At 42.5% G+C, this 17,593-nt stretch overlaps 1 protein-coding gene across 1 annotated transcript in view; it reads left to right on the plus strand.

Moving 5' to 3' along the window:
- LOC129860569 (RNA-binding motif, single-stranded-interacting protein 2-like) overlaps positions 1 to 17,575 on the plus strand; it is a 36,977-nt gene extending 19,402 nt beyond the window's left edge. The window contains exons 5-13 of the mRNA XM_055931088.1: positions 10,459 to 10,616; positions 11,028 to 11,107; positions 11,611 to 11,720; positions 12,148 to 12,194; positions 12,526 to 12,616; positions 13,013 to 13,069; positions 13,309 to 13,419; positions 13,870 to 13,950; positions 14,116 to 17,575. Of these exons, the coding sequence (XP_055787063.1) occupies positions 10,459 to 10,616; positions 11,028 to 11,107; positions 11,611 to 11,720; positions 12,148 to 12,194; positions 12,526 to 12,616; positions 13,013 to 13,069; positions 13,309 to 13,419; positions 13,870 to 13,950; positions 14,116 to 14,193 (813 nt within the window). The 3' untranslated portion in view covers positions 14,194 to 17,575. The remainder of the gene's footprint in view (positions 1 to 10,458; positions 10,617 to 11,027; positions 11,108 to 11,610; positions 11,721 to 12,147; positions 12,195 to 12,525; positions 12,617 to 13,012; positions 13,070 to 13,308; positions 13,420 to 13,869; positions 13,951 to 14,115) is intronic.
- Positions 17,576 to 17,593: the final 18 nt, after the last annotated feature.

Below are 17,593 nucleotides of genomic sequence, written 5' to 3' on the forward strand. Positions count from 1 at the left end.
CATTAGGAAGGTGTTCCTAATGTTTTGTCCGCTCAGTGTATAATAAAAGCACTGTGTGTGGGAGTATCCCTAACTTTTTCAACTGACTAAGAGCTATGAATGGATCAGTGGTTCACCAATCAGGACCTTGATTGGCCCTGTAACAAGACGTGATGTGTAATTCATTTTTATCTTTCGGACACAGAAACGTTCTCGCAACGTTCCCACGAAGCGTGTCTAGAACACGAACATCTACGTTCTGAGGACATGGTAAACAGGTTCTGGGTAAGTTCTATGTTATATTAAGGGAATGGTCTCTTGGAAACATTCAATGTACATCACAGGAACATTCCTATGAAAACATCAGTTAATGACCTTTTGAGACTGTTGTACCCCATCACAACCAATAATATAAGCTTGTTTACACAATTGTTTGTAAACAATGAAATTGTAAACCAACACTCCATAGCCTCAAAACATGATTAAAACAATATTTTGGATATCATGGATGGTCAGTCCTTGCATCCATATCTCTGTCTATGAATTTGAGAGTGGTTACATTTCTCCAGCCCCATCCCTCAGCTGTTTACCAAACTGCTTTGTTATTGTTTGAACTGCAGATTGCCTCGAAGGGAACGTTCTCTAAAATAGTTGGGTTCTCAGTGGTGTTGGGTGTGTGTGTCTGTGATGGTTGGAATAGTGTGTGTGGTTGCAAACTGTGGGTTTGGTGTTTGTTGTTGATGATGTGACAATGAGAGGTGTGTGTGTGTGTGTGCGTGTGCGTTTGTGTGTGTTCCTCAGGGAGAGACAAATCACCTTCACTGCAGGTCGCAGTGATTACACTATGCATAATTCATGAGCTTGAGATGAATATCAAATGCATTTTACAGCTTTTTAATCACATCTGCACACTAATGAATATGTAAAACAGTTATGGTTGAGATTCAGATACGCTATCATACAACTATCTTACTTTCCTGTTATTCAATTCAATTTGTTTGGGCAGGCAGGTAGTTTACTGAGTAGAAGTGGAAAATATATCAAATTAATCAAAAGAATAGGACATAATCCAAGCATTTCTACTTGGGAAGGACTACTTGGCTCCTTGAGTTTCAGATCGTATTTGTCACAGCTGCATTATTTTACTGATACCTGCATATGAATTCAAGGTCAGGATTATGCATGTGACTGACACATTTAGTCATGCCCTGGTCAGAGCCCCATTGGGAATATGATGGAGTGTGGAGCCATGGGAATGAATCAGAATGATTTCCAAAAGTCTCTGTCCAAATCTGCCCTCACACAGTGTATAATTCTCCACAAAGATCACCCAATTATCGTAGAGACTCAGAGCCCATTGAATTGCAATTATTCTGTGATATCATATTACTTCACTGACGCATGAACCCTCAGTCCTGTTAACACAGCTAGTCTCACACAATGGGCCTGTCTTCTTCTCTCTCAGTGACTGGCTGTCTAATAAAGTGTTGAAGGAGGGGGGGGCAAAGACTTAAGAGAGAGAGACAGAGAGAGAGGGAGATAGAGAGAGAGCAAGCGAGGGAGTGAGGCCGAGAGAGAGGGAGTGAGACAGAGAGAGGAGTAGGGAGAGAGAAGTCCAGCCAGACTCCCAGCTAACAACAAACGTTCCCACAACTTGAGAGATGTATGGTTGTCTAATGTTGGTGGGGCATGTTAGCCTGTTTAATGATACTACTGAATGACTATGATCAATAAAATATACATTTTTTTGTACTTTTAACAGAGTTAAGATTTACTTCAAAGTGCATTCACCCTATTGATTACACCTATCAAGTTATTTCATCTACATAAGTGCCTAGGGAGGAGGGGTTAGGGTTTCTTTGCAGGGCCTAACTATACTGGCCCAATAAGCACTTGCCCTAAAGATATCCCTTATTGGGAAAGTGGTTAGGGCATTTGACATTGGTGCTGGTGACCAGTGTTCAAGACCTGCTAAGGGAGTCACCCTGCTCTTAACAATATAGTAAGATTAAGAACACCTTCCTGATATTGAGTTGCACCCCCCCTCTTTGACATGTGATTATTGGCCCAGTATAGTTAGGAATGTCCCAAAGAAACCGTAGGCACTTCTGTGGATGTGAAACAACTTGATAGGTGTAAGTAATAGGGTGCATGGACTTTGAAGTAAATCTCAGCTCTGGTAATTTTTTTGATTGATCGTAGTGCAGTATCCTTAAAACAGGTTAACATGACCCACCAACATCAGACAACTATACCGAAAACCCTTCTATCGCTGAAATAAGTATCTCAAATCAATGAGGAGAATAGTCATCTTAAACGACACGTACATGGTGGCATAGCAGGAAGATCGGTATACTGTGAACAAAGAGGTTGTGAGTTCAAATCCCATGTGAGAACTGTTGAATAATAATTACTGTATACAAGCACAATGTAGTCATGTATGTCAGTTAAAAGTACTGTGTGTGTGAGTATCTTTGCCAATAGACAAAGAGCTATGAATGAATCAGGGCCTGTTCCTTCCATCAACTGATAGACAGAAATGTTATTGAAACGTGTCTAGAACATTAATATATTTTATTCTGAGAATATGACAACCATGTTGTTTGGACGTTGATGGAATATTCTCAGAACCCTCAGAAAACTGGTATATTCTGGGAACATGGTAACCAAGATGGCGAGCAGGGAATAGCAGCCGTTTTACGGGTTCCTGACCAATTGTGCTATTTTCTTTGTTCATTTCCTATGACCAAAAAGTGCTTCTAGACATCAGAACCGCGATCACGAACCTCAATTTGGATGATGATTTCTACTTCAATGAGTTGGAGGCTAATAACATATTGCTCATCCTGGACCAGGTCGGCGAGTGGATAAACAGCCTCTACCCTCCGTTCTATTGGCGAACATGCAATCACTGGAGAATAAACTTGATGAGCTCCGCTCGAGACTATACTATCAACGTGATCTGAAGAACTGTAATATCCTATGAATCTCCGAGTCATGGCTGAACAAGGACATGGAAAATATAAATCTATCATGGATTACAAAGGGAAATCCAGCTGCAAGCTGCCCAGTGACGCAAGCCTACCAGATGAACCAAATTCCTTCTATGCTCGCTTCGAGGCTAGCAACAATGAACCATGCATGAGAACACCAGCTGTTCCGAACTACTGTGTGATCACACTCTCCGTAGCCAATGTGTCTATTAAATTTTTTAATTGAATCTTTATTTAACTAGGCAAGTCCGTTAAGAACAAATTCTTATTTACAATGACAGCCTACCAAAAGGCAAAAGGCCTCTTGCAGGGACGGGGCTAGGATAAAACATAAAAAATAGGACAAAACACACATCACGACAAGAGAGACACCGCAATACTACATAAAGAGAGACCTAAGACAACATCATAACATGGCAGCAACACATGACAACACAGCATGGTAGCAACACAACATGGCAGCAGCACAACATGGTAGCAGCACAAAACATGGTACTAACATTATTGGGCACAGACAACAGCACAAAGGCAAGAAGTTAGAGACAACAATACATCATGCGAAGCAGCCACAACTGTCAGTAAGAGTGTCCATGATTGAGTCTTTGAATGAAGAGATGGAGATAAAACTGTCCAGTTTGAGTGTTTGTTGCAGCTCGTTCCAGTCGCTAGCTGCAGCGAACTGAAAAGAGGGGCGACCCAGGGATGTGTGTGCTTTGGGGAACCTTAACAGAATGTGACTGGCAGAACGGGTGTTGTATGTGGAGGATGGGGGCTGCAGTAGGTTCTCAGATAGGGGGGAGTGAGGCCTAAGAGGATTTTATAAATAAGCATCAACCAGTGGGTCTTGCGACAGGTATACAGAGACCAGTTTACAGAGAAGTATAGAGTGCAGTGATGTGTCCTATAAGGAGCATTGGTGGCAAATCTGATGGCCAAATGGTAAAGAGCATCTAGCTGCTTGAGAGAACCCTTACCTGCCAATCTATAAATTACATCTCTGTAATCTAGCATGGGTAGGATGGTCATCTGAATCAGGGTAGTTTGACAGCTGTGTGAAAAAGGAGTGATTACGATAGAGGAAACCAAGTCTAGGTTTAACCTTATCCTGCAGCTTTGATGTGTGCTGAGAGAAGGACAGTGTACCGTCTAGCCCTACTCCCAAGTACTTGTATGACTACCTCAAGCTCTAAATCCTCAGAGATAGGAGTCACACCGATGGGGAGAGGGCTTTCTTCTTACCAAACCACATGACCTTTGTTTTAGAGGTGTTCAGAACAGGTTTAAAGTCAGAGAAAGCTTGTTGGACACTAAGAAAGCTTTGTTGTAGAGCGTTTAACACAAAATCCGGGGAGGGGCCAGCTGAGTATAAGACTGTATCATCTGCATATAAATGGATGAGAAAGATTCCTACTGCCTGAGCTATGTTGTTGATGTAAATTGAGAAGAGCATGGGGCTTATGTTCGAGCCTTGGGGTACTCCCTTGGTGACAGGCAGTGGCTGAGACAGCAGATGTTCTGACTTTATACACTGCACTATTTGAGAGAGGTAGTTCGCAAACCAGGCCAAAAACCCCTCAGAGACACCAATACTCCTTAGCTGGCCCACAAGAATGGAATGGTCTACTGTATCAAAATCTTTGGCCAAGTGTATACAAATAGCAGCACAACATTGCTTAGAATCAGGGGCAATGGTGACATCATTTAGAACCTTTAAGGTTGCAGTGACACATCCATAACCTGAGCGGAAACCAGATTGCATACCAGAGAGAATACTATAGACATCAAGAAAGCCAGTCAGTTGATTATTTACTAGTTTTTCAACACTTTTGATAAACAGGGCAAAATAGAAATTGGCCTATAACAGTTCAGATCAGCTTGATCTCCCCCTTTAAATAAAGGACACACGTGGCTGCCTTCCAAGCAAAGGGAACCTCCCCAGAGAGGAGAGACAGGTTAAAAAGGTCAGAAATAGGCTTGGCGATGATAGGGGCTGCAACCTTAAAAAACAAAGTGTCTCAACCAATTGAGCCAGATATTTTTTGGGGGGTCAAGTTTAAGGCGCTCCTTTAACGTCGCAGACTCAATGACTGCCTGCAGGGAGAAACTTTGTAGAGCATCGGGGCTAGTCGCATTAGAATGGGTGGGAGATGAGAAAATGTTGGACGGGCAATGAGGCATGGTTAAGTCAAATAGGAATCCTGACTTAATGAAGTTGTGATTAAAGAGCTCCTTGTCAGTAACAACCACATCATCAACAATAAAGGGACATGGGCAGCTGTGAGGAGGAGGGTTTATTCTCCAGGTCTTTTAACCGTTTTCCAGAACTTCTTGGGGTTAGACTCACAGAGAGAGAACTGCTCCTTAAAGTAACTAACTTTGGCCTTCCAGATAGTCTGAGTGCACTTATTTCAAATTTTCCTGAACAAGAGCCAGTCAGCCTGAGTATGTGTGTGCCGGGCCTTTCTCCAAATGGAATTCTTTAGTTGGAATAACTCTGTCAGATCACGGTCGAACCAGGGGCTGAACCAAATTTAATTCAAATTTTCTTTACGGGGCGTGTTTGTTAACAATACCACTGAAAATGTAAAAAAAGAAGGTCTAAGCGTGTTTGACAGAGAGGAACAAGCTGACTCTATACCAATTTACCAGTGGCGTGCCGTGGGCCTGGGGACTGGGCCTTCAGTGAGGTACAACACAGTCTCACCCGAATTAATCCACCTCATTATGATGCCATGGCTCTAGACACTATACATTTAGACAGAAACGCAGTATAACCAGGCGTTGCGTCACCTTGAAATTGACAAATTGACATTTTTGGGTAAACAGTGTTTACCCAAAAACATGACACAATCAATGAGTCTTTTCAATATTTCCCTTCACCTTTTCATTGTGCAGCTCCGTTGCCCTGCGCGTTTGTTCTTTGAGCTGTTGATCCACTCCAGTGTCCCCAAAAGTTTTCAAAAGCACCATTGGTTGTTAGTGCCCAGTCATACTTTGGTGTCTCGTTGCTGCCTTGGTTAGACAACTCAAGTTTGCAAAGCCAGTGTGGCTCCAAACACCAAATCGATCACTTGCAAATAATAGGCATTCCCAGCAGTACAGTTTGCAGTGCTTCTCGGAGCCAAGGAGCCTGTGAGCCATTGACAGCGCTCGTAGTTGAAACTTTGAAAGTGGCGAGCGAACGAAGCACTTTCCCGCCTGTGACAGGCTTTGTGGCGTCGGGTGACCTCTCCTCACAATGTCTAACTTTTCTTGAAAAGTTCGTCTTGAGAATGGCGTTATAATTATATCCTTGACCAAATCGATATCTTCTCCTCCTTCCGCCATTGTGGGTTGAAAAAACAGCTTAGTAGTACGCGAATTAATTCGTTTATCAAATTCAGTTTCCTAGATCTCCATAGGACCTGCCTCTCAATATTGGTAATCCAATCAAAAGACGTACACGCACTACGCCTGCTAACTGGCTCCTGTGTAACACTGGAGCCAGCCAGAAGGCGTACAATAGCCAACTCTAAAGCTGATTGGTTGACATTAAATTTTCATTTCCATTCACTATAAGCTACAAGCGCCCGCACTGTTGATTCTGAAGGCCTGAGGGCAGATTTTAGACCCCTGGCAACACATGATGGCTGAATATGATTGGATAAAAGATCTAACATAAAGACCAGCCCTCAAAATCTCAACCTGGGGCTGGAAGCAGTGCAACCAAGAGGAAAGCTATGAAATGAAGAGTATAACTCTTACTCTGGGGAATAATTTAATACATATTTGTGGGAAAATATATTTAAAAAAAATTATATTCTGACGATGTTTAGGCCAGCAGAGAAGGCCTTGCAGGCCCTGACGGCCCACCACTGCAATTTACAGAGGCCAGGTCAAGAAGGAAGGCTTGCTCATTAAAGTTTTTTAGCAAGCGTCTATGACAAATCAGGACAGGTCGTTTCAGTGAGCAGCCATTACGAACACGGGCTGTAAAACAGTGATCACTAAAGTCATTACAGAAAACACCAGACTGATACCTATCAGGATTATTTGTGAGGATAACATCAAGGAGAGTAGACTTTTCTGGGTGTTTGGAGTCATACCTTGTGGGATTGGTAATAATCTGAGAAAGATTTAGGGAGTCCCATTGTTTTAGGCCTTGGTCATGTGGTTTAAGGAGGTTCCAGTTTAGGACAAATTCAGACTTAGTGTAAGGGGCCAGGGGAGCGTTTAGGGAAGGTAGAGCACAGGCCGGTGTTGATGGTGGACAATAACACCCAGCAACAGTCAACAAGAAGCTATTTGAAAGTGTAATGCTTAAAACCAGCAAATCAAGTTGTTTGGGGACAGACTTGGTGGAGACAACCGAGCACTGAAGGTGTTCCTTGGTAAAGATTGCCACTCCATCACCTTTGGAAGATCTGTTTGGCCAAAAAAGGTTATAACCAGAAAGGTTAACATCAGCATTCAAAACACTCTTTCTTAACCACGTCTCAGTAATGACCAACACATCTGGATTGGAGCTGTGAACCCACACTTTCAATTGATCCATTTTAGGTAATACACTTCTAGTGTTAACGTGCAGAAAACCCAGGCTTTTACGAGAGCAGAAATCTGTGGAACAGATTTCAGGGCACAAGTCAGAATTGGGGCTAGCAACAGTAGATGGGCCAGGGTGTACATGCACATTTCCAGATATCATCAGCAGTAATACAATCAGGGCACGGCAGAGGGGAGAGCTCTGCAGTGTTGATTTTCTATGACATTTGAATGTGCATCAGATGGCAACAAGATTATATTGTACAGCAATGTCATCAGATAACATGAATACAAAGCCGGCGAGAGGTGGTTAGAATAGGATGGGAGGCCGAGAGTCTGTGTAACCAATAGAGAGTCAGAGTCCCGAGTGTGGGAACAAACATAGTCTGTCCCACAGTTGGGTAAACAAGCACGTTCATAGTCAACAAAGCACGCAGGAGTCATGAGGCAAAAAGCACAATAAATAGATATAACGACTATAACGGCCATTGTAAGTTCAAAGAGTCACTCGCCCCAACAAGACAACTTGAGAGAGTAACTCTCTGAGTCCAGTAGGCTACAAAAGTCTGAGTAGGCTACAAAAATCAATAAATAGTAGTCAGTTAATTTAAGCGCTTCTAATGAAGCTCACATAATAAGCTTCACAAGTTAATTAGCCTACCTAAAATTCTGATCAGTCCAACGTCTGCAGTGTGTGTGTGTAAGTGTGTGTGTGCTGGAGGCCAGTGAAAGTTCGGGAGAGGAAGACCTTTAAACAACATTCACAAGGCCGCAGGGCCTGATGGATTATCAGGACACGTACTCAAAACATGCGCTGGACAGCTGTGCAAGTGCCTACACTGACATTTTCAACCTCTCCCTGACCCAGTCTGTAACGTTTCAGGCAGATCTCCGTAGTCCCTGTGCCCAAGAACGCCCAGGTAACCTCTCTAAATGATTATCGCCCCGTAGCACTCACATCTGTAGCCATAAAATGCTTTTAAAGGCTGGTCATGGCTCACATCAACACCATCCTCCCGGACACCCTGGACCCACTACAATTCACATACCGCCCCAACAGATCCACAAATGATGCAATCTCTATTGCACTCCACACTACCCTTTCCGACCTGGAATGCTGTTCATTGACTACAGCTCAGCGTTCAACACCATAGTGCCCTCCAAGCTCATCACTAAGCTAAGGACCCTGGGACTGAACACCTACCTCTGCATCTGGATCCTGGACTTCCTGACGGGCTGCCCCCAGGTGGTGAGTTTAGGCAACAACACATTCGCTATGCTGACCCTCAACACAGGGGCCCCTCAGGGGTGCATGCTTAGTCCCCTGCTGTTCACCAATGACTGAGTGGGCTCACAAGACTCCAACACCATCATTATGTTTCCAGACGACACGACGGTGGTAAGCCCGATCACTGACGATGATCAGACAGCCTATAGGGAGTAGGTCAGAGACCAGGCAGTGTGGTGCCAGGACAACAACCTCTACCTCAATGTCAGCAAGACAAATGAGCTGATCGTGGACTACAGGAAATGGAAGGCAGAGTACGTCCCCATTCACATCGACAGAGCTGTAGTGGAGTGGGTTGAGAGCTTCCAGTTCCTCGGTGTCCATATCACTAAGGACCCATCATGGTCCAAACACACCAACACGGTCGTGAAGAGGGCACAACAACACCTCTTCCCCCTCAGGAGGCTGAAAATATTTTTCATGGGTCCTCAGATCCTCAAAATGTTCTACAGCTGCACCGTTGAGAGCATCTTGACTGGCTGCATCACCGCTTGGAATGGCAACTGCTTGGCATCCAACCATAAGGCGCTACAGAGGGTAATGAGTACAGCCCAGTACATCCCTGGGGCCGAGCTACCTGCCATCCAGGACGTCTATACCAGGTGGTGTCAGAAGAAGGCCCTAAAAAGTGTCAACCACTCCAGCCACCCTGGTCATAGACTGTCCTCTCTGCTACCACACGGCAAGTGGTACCAGAGTGCCAAGTCTGGGACCAAAAGGCTCCTGAACAGGTTCTACCACCAAGCCATAAGACTACTGAACAGTTAATCAAATGGCTACCCTGACTATTTGCATTGACCCCTTTTTTATCTGCACTGGCTCCATGCACACTCACTGGACTCTACTCACACACTCAGACATACTACACTGACACTCCAACACACACATAGACTACATACGCTCACACACACAAAACAAACACACACATGTATATTGATGCCACACACACATAGACACACTTTCACACCCTTCACATACTGTATATATATCTGCTACTCTGTATATTATCTATCCTGATTGCCTAGTCACATTTACCCCTACCTACATGTACATATTACCTCAATTATCTCGTACCCCTGCACATTGACTCGGTACCAGTACTCCTTGTATATAGTCTTGTTATTGTTATTTTATTGTGTTACTATTTCCATTTCCATTTTTTTATTTTTAACTCTGCGTTGTTGGGAAAGGGCTCATTTCACGCTAAAGTCTACACCTGTTGCATTCGGCGCATGTGACAAATAACATTTGATTTGTGTATGTTCTGTTTGACATTAAGAGAATGTTTTCCTAACTCGAACACCAAACCATGCTAAAAAGATTCTCAGAAGGATTTTGCTAACAGGTCAAATGTTCCCCTAACTTACGGAAAACGGGACACTCAAACATCAAGGGAATATTACAGGTAACATTACAAGAACATTCTCCCTAGAATAGTTTTTCTCTACATCTCCAGTGCCTTTCTTTCCTTTCCACAGCCTCCTCAAAATGTCCTCAAGCTTAGAAAGGCAAGTGTATATGTTGTTAAAGGCCTCTCTCTCTCTTCTCCCTGTCTGTGATCCAGCAACGGGAGCAGGACACCACTAACCTGTGCTTCTCCAACCTGCCTGTGTCCATGGACGAGCTAATTTAACCCTGTATTTCTCTCTCCCCCCCCCTCCCTCCCTCCCCCCACAGCAACAGGAGCAGGACCCCACTAACCTGTACATTTCCAACCTGCCTGTGTCCATGGATGAGCAGGAGCTGGAGAATATACTGAAGCCCTTCAGTCAGGTCATCTCTACACGCATCCTCAGAGACGCCAACGGCACCAGCAGAGGAGTGGGCTTTGCCAGGTAACCAACTTGTACACCTCTGAAATTAAGTCTTCGGGCACAGCTATGTAGGAGATGCAAAAATAGATTCCTGCGTACTGTATCATGTATACCTCCAGACTTAAACATTTATTGACAAATGCAATGTTATGATCATATATATCTTGGCTTTGTCAAGGAATGGCTAGGTTGCCAGGGTCACATTCAGTTGCCAAATGTTGTCGAACGTTGCAGATAGAAATGCCATGAATAGAGCTGATGTGATTCTGTATGTTAGAGAGGCATGTTTGTTCTACATAGCCTATTTCTATCTGAACATTCCAAAACATTGTGTACTGCTAAACGTGCCCCTGGTAAACTCAACTGTCTGCTGAGCCCTCTGCTGGTTACTGGGGATAGTACAGCATCCTGTAAATCAAGTTTTATTTGCAGGATGGAGTCAACAGAGAAATGTGAGACTATCATTCAACATTTCAATGGCAAATATATCAAGACTCCACCTGGAGTACCAGGTGAGTCATCTTTATCTCATCATGTTTTCTATTTCTTTTTAGAACCAAGTTTATTCTGTATGATGCCTTGGTTGAAAGGGTCAGGAGCAACAGAAAGGCTACATCTTCCACAGTATCTTGATTCACTGTCATATTTTCATTAAGCAATAAGTCCCGGGGGGGTGTGGCAAATGGCCAATATACCACGGCTAAGGGCTGTTCTTAAGCACGACGCAATGCCGAGTGCCTGGACACAGCCCTTAGCTGTGGTATATTGGCCATATATCAAACTCCAGAGGTGCCTTACTGCTATTATAAATTGTTTACCAACGTAATTAGAGCAGTAAAAATAACTGTTTTGTCATACCCGTGGTATACGGTCTGATATACCACAGCTGCCAGCCAATCAGCATTCAGGGCTCGAACCACCCAGTTTATAATGTACAATATACAGTATAAACACACAGATTATATCCTTCAGTGCTCCACAGTCACTCAACCCTCTTCTTCTCCTCTCCTCCCAGTGCCCTTGGAACCCCTGTTATGTAAGTTTGCAGATGGAGGACAGAAGAAGAGACAGAGCCAGGGAAAGTACCTGCAGAATGGCCGTCCCTGGACAACAGATGGGGAAACGGTGAGTTCTCATTCAGACAGTAAACAGTCTGCCATCTTCCCTGTAGTCTTTCTTGTTGCCATTTAACCAAGGCTATTTAGGTACTTTCAACTGTATTACGTACAGTAACATTAAAGTAACTGTCCAGTGTTGCTTCATCTTCTACAAGGAAATAGCAAGCATTTTTTAAACGGTCGGTTTGAGATACAAGTTTGAAGTGATTTCTATCCAATTTATGCTTTGGCCACAAATACGAGTATAGGATGAGTCAACAACATCACTTGGGTATGAGGTAACAGAACATAAACTTTTAAAAGTGAGACAGTTACTTTAAAGCTGAAACGGGATTTTTTGTTACAATTTCTTTCTGGTTAGATATTTCTCATTCAAACGCATGTATTACTGTATGTGTGCTTACTGCATTGTATCTGAACGTGTTTGACCACAGGGAGGAATGACACTGACCTATGACCCCACCACAGCCTTGCAGAACGGGTGAGCGAATACTCCACCAACACCTCCATCACACCGGCGGCAGCCATTGCATTTTGGTACCCCGTTCCAACGGAAGGCTGTGTTTGCCTTGCAGCATTGCGGAGACAGTGGCGGTGTGCTCTGTGTGGTGCTTACGTTGGATTTATCGAACGTATGAGTTTTGTTGCACACATAGCCAGATGATGCTGCGTACCATTTTGCGCAACGGCGCTCTCGGTTTGATCAAGGTGTTAAACCTCAATGAGATGATCCTAGACATATGTACAGCGGGGATGACCGTGTGTGTTGGATACTGATGGGTTTCTTCTTCTCTCTCTCTCTGTGTCTGCAGATTCTACTCTCCCTACAGTATGGCCCCTAACAGAATGATAGCTCAGACATCCCTCGCCCCCTACATGCACTCTCCTGTTAATACCTACCAGGTCCGTCTGTTGTATTTCTGTGGATATATTACTGTGTACAGAGGATTAATTTCTTATTAGAAACTGGGTGGTTCGAGCCCTGAATGCTGATTGGCAGACAGCCGTGGTATATCAGACCGTATGCCACGGGTATGACAAAATACTCGTTTTTACTGCTCTAATTACATTGGTAACCAGTTTCTAACAGCAATAAGGTACTTCGGGGGTTTGTGGTGTATGGCCAATATGCCACGGCTAATGGCTGTGTCCAGGCACTCCGCTTTGCGCCTAAGAACAGCCCTTAGCCGTGGTATATTGGCCATATACCACAGCCCTTCGGCCCTTATTGCTTAATTCTGAAAATTTGCAGAAAGCATACATCTTATGTTGTGTGTCTGTCTTTCTTCTCTGCTGCAGATCCACAGTCCACAGTCCTGGATGCATCATCATCAGTCGTACCTCATGCAGCCCTCAGTGAGTTTTACCCACTGATACTGTGGGTCTGTTACTGCCTATTAGTGAATCAGTGTGATCTGCCTGTCTCTCACTTTCTGTGTCTGAGAGAAACACCTGTTAAGCATAAACATACCGACACTCTGTGTGATGTTTTCACTCAATGTTTGAGCTGTGTGACAAACAATTGTGTGTGTATACATGCATACGTGCATTTTTGTTAGTCTATGTGAATGTTAACTCTGTGTGTGTGTCCGTAGGGCCAAGTCCTGACGCCGGGCATGGACCACACCATGTCCATCCAGCCAAGCCCTATGATGGGGCCTCTCACACAGCAGCTCAGCCACCTCTCTATGGGCAGCAGTGGCACGGTCAGTCCCAACAGAACACTACTCTATAGACATACAGTAGATACTTTGGACAAAGACATTGTGTTGTCAGTGCCATCCATAACGCCACTTTCTATCCCTCAATGAAGACAGTTTTACTCAGAAACGAGACAAATGTGAATAAGATTCTATAATGATTACCAGGGGCGCAACTTTGGTTTTGGAAGTGGGGGGGGGGCATAATCACATTTTTTAGATATATATATTTTTTAATCCAGTCAGATAAACACCCCAGCCTACCCGACCGCTTGGAGGCGTCCACGTGGTCCTAAAGCACAACGTTGCCTCGTTTAGTATCACATTCCAATGATAAAACTGGGGGGGACAAAAATGCAATTTCAGAATGTGGGTGGGGGACATGTCCTCCCCATCCCCAGTGAAAGTTGTGCCCCTGATGATTACGTTCTAATAGTTTTCTCCTCTCTATTTTAGTATATGCCTGCAAACACATCTATGCAAGGGACCTACATCCCCCAGTACACCCAAGTGCCTCAGACCACTGTTTCAGTCGAGGTAAGAAACGTCCTACTACAACTTACTTTACTGACTTTATTGTCCCCGTAGGAAAAATGTGTTGCAGTATCATGTACACATTTAAAACTATAATGTGGTATGAAACAACTGGTCTCTTTACTGACGATTGGTTGATTGATGAATACTTCTTCAATATGTTAACAGGAAAGTGCCATCCAACAACAGGTTTCCCTGGAGACTCCCACAGAACACACAGGTTACTCCTATCAGCTTAGAAAGTGAAGAGGAGGGACAGGTGGGTTATACTAGAGTCTATTTCCTGGGCCACCTGCGGTCCATACAGCTCAGCTCAGTGCATAGTGACTCTGGACAGAAGCACCAGACAGTCACACTAAGGACAAAAGGATATTTTAAAATCAGAGGCTATGGTAAACTCTCGAATACAGATGAATGGATACTGTGAAAACAAACAGAACATGGAGCATCTATTTTGACCACAGAACATGACTCTACAGTCGAAGAAAGAGAAACACACACACACAGGATTTTTTTGTGCACATATTAACAAATTATTTTCCTAAATATTCTGGGGAGCCAGAATGAAATCAGGATCATAAAGTTACAACAACATGTGTTGTCAATTAGCTGTACTTTTTTTGTAAAATATGCTGATTTCGTTTTTCATTTCATCATCTGTTATTTGTAAGCTTTTCACCTGAATTCTTTGTTATAGATTCAAAAAGTCACGAATCAAAGATTTTTTTCTTCATTTCACAATGCCATTGCTGTTTTTGTTCACTTCACCGTGTTTTTACTGGTAAATGTTTGACGAGAGAAGGCTGAACCAACTGCTTCAGTTACTTAGATTATAGAAGGTGTCATATCTGGTACTATCAACTGAGATACGGTTTTTAGCACTTGGGTCCCTAGTTGAAATTCTCACAATAATTCTCAGAATCTAAATAGATATTTAGTAATAAAGCTTAAGACAATCAAACATTGAATTGATTATTTCCTGATTCTGGCCAATTATAAAAAAAATATATATGCTTGATTAAATTTGACATGAAATACATTTAGTTGCTGGTTATATTTGAGGAATTTAATCTTATATTGCTCCAATGCCAACCAACAACATAAATAAGTATTTACATTTGGTTTTAGTGGGTTAAGCTGCTACCCTTTAAACAGACCCAAAGTTGTTGTTAGGAGTTCACATTATTGAGTGTTGCGCTAGTAGTTTTAACAAGGAAATTCGAGATCCAAAACCTGCGGCCAGTTGGCTACTGAGATGATGTGTCTTTTTGCTCCCACAAACGCTACTTTCTCTCTGTCTGTTTATAGATGCCTCTGTTTTTGTTTTGATTCCGAGTGACTGTTTTTTTATTTAAAGAAAGTTTGTGAGATTTTTTATTCGATTTAATACTTTTCAGATTGATACATTTTATTTTTGGTAGTGTGCATTGAGTAGTTACATGTTTCTATGGACAAGTAGATCTGTTTTTTGAAAGATTTGTTGTCTTTTCATTTTGGAATAATGTCCGTCATTACCTTCATTTTTGTTTTTCTTGTTCTCAATCTGTTTTAATTTCAATAACTTGGAAAATGCTCTAAATGTTTGAGAGATTTCAAATCAGTCTGTGTCATCAGTTTTGGCACATTCGCCATTTAAAGAGGTATGCTCAACTGCTCATCACTCCAAGATAATTATGGGCTCTATTCAATCCCAATTGAAATTTAAAGGCAATGTTCCCGCATCGGTGGAGACCGCATTCACGGTAAACGCTGGATTTTGTCGGCTCAATTGGAAATTACCTTTAAATGTCTATTGCGCAATCCATAACACGTCAGCTTCACAGACTGAATCGAGCTCTAAGTATAATACCTCTTAGAAATGATTTCAGAAATGTGTCCTACGTGGTAGAGTAGTCACTAAATCAGTAGTTAGGGAATGCAGTGTGAAAAGTAACATTACCTCCTACGCAACAAAAGCAATGTAAAGTCAGCTGAGTGTTCTTGGGCAAGATTCGGAGACGTTTCCTAAACTCATAATTTCTATGGTTCTCTAGGCTGTCCCGCACAGTCACAGCGGGTACTGTCTCCATAGCTTCACTCTTCCGTCAAACGTTCATAAACCAGGCCTAAATCCCAGGTCAAACATCCAATCAGACTGTTTTGTTTCTTAAAAAGGCCAGTGATCTATGCAATAAAAAAAAAAAAACATCCACAATAACGCAATACTTACGCTGTAAGAACTTTTGATTTTTCAGGTGACAACAATGGGCTGTTTGTCAATAGTGACTTTTGAAACTTTTATTTTAGTTCATCCAAAACGTTTAGTTGTAAGATTATACGCCTCGTTGTTCATCTAATTACAGTGAGATCGCTGCATTGATGGGAATGTCTGTATATGCTCTGCAGGCTATCTACTACCCCTAACCTTAAATCGGTGATAGTATGACCATCTGTAGAACATCTCCAGATGGACTATCCAAATAAAGTGTTACCATGTTTTCATGGCTCATGAGTTTGGAGAAAAATCACTCGGCTATCTTGCTAAAGGCCTCACACCATCTCCTAAAAATGGGATACTGACTACCTTGTCCATCCAGATACACAGTCCTTATTGTTGGTCAACCAAAATATTGGTTGTTGCTTTTTTGTTTGTTACCAAAGACATCATCCGGTAGACATTAAGACATTTCTAAGTGATCAATGCTTGGTTTAGAATACATCTGCAGGTCTTTCTTTTTCCTTGATTTGTGACTGTACATGAAAAGGTGTGTTGACACTAGTAATAAGCTTTATGAATTGTCTCCTGAATTAATTTGTGGTAGGAAGAATATGATCAGAAATGCCTTATAGATTTCATCAAGAGAGGATTTAAAAGGGTGCTACACACTAAATTGCTATCTGGAAACATTCATGCACTGTCTGCAAATAGTTTGATAAAACAGGAATTATTTCTTGTAATATTTACGTCCACGTAGTATCAGTCTTTGGAAACCACCATTTAATGTTTGTTACACTCCTTTATTTTGAGGCCATAATCATTCCAGATTTTTGTTTAAATCAAAAATATTCAGCATTCGTTTGAGATGTCAGAATGCCCTTGCCCTTTGCCGTAGTTCAGACAATCATATACAATGAAGTCCACTTGAAACATCTTGCTGCTAATTTAGGATTTTAAAGGTTGCGTAGGAGTGGGCTCTACTGCTTAGTCTTTCATTGTACAATGCCAACTAGAGGGAGAAAATATTAGTTGAAGCTCCGTCCAGCAATAAGTCATCCACGTCATGTAAGGTCAGAGTCAGACAGGTTAAAAAGGAACACATTTCATAGTCATTGGCTCACAGCCTTAACATCTACTATCCCCTGGCTTTATCAAGTCCATTATAAAGCAATCGTGTACAATCTTATTCACTTTTGTCAATCATTAATTTGTCCTTATGCGCCACACTAGCAGGTCTATTGCTGTGTTTAAACAGGCAGCCCGATTCGGCTATTTTTCTAATTGTGATGCCTGTGTAAACACAGCCTAAAAAGATCCCCTTTCTAGGCTAACAGCTTTTCAAAATGTTTTTTTTTGGGGGGGGTTTGATGTTGTTTTTGAACTAGGTCATTTTTTTTAATTAAAAGGAATCCACTTATTTTCTTTTTTAAACAGTTTGTCCATGTGCCT

This window comes from Salvelinus fontinalis, chromosome 8 (genome assembly GCF_029448725.1).
Source record: "Salvelinus fontinalis isolate EN_2023a chromosome 8, ASM2944872v1, whole genome shotgun sequence".
Classification (NCBI taxonomy): Eukaryota; Metazoa; Chordata; class Actinopteri; order Salmoniformes; family Salmonidae; genus Salvelinus; species Salvelinus fontinalis.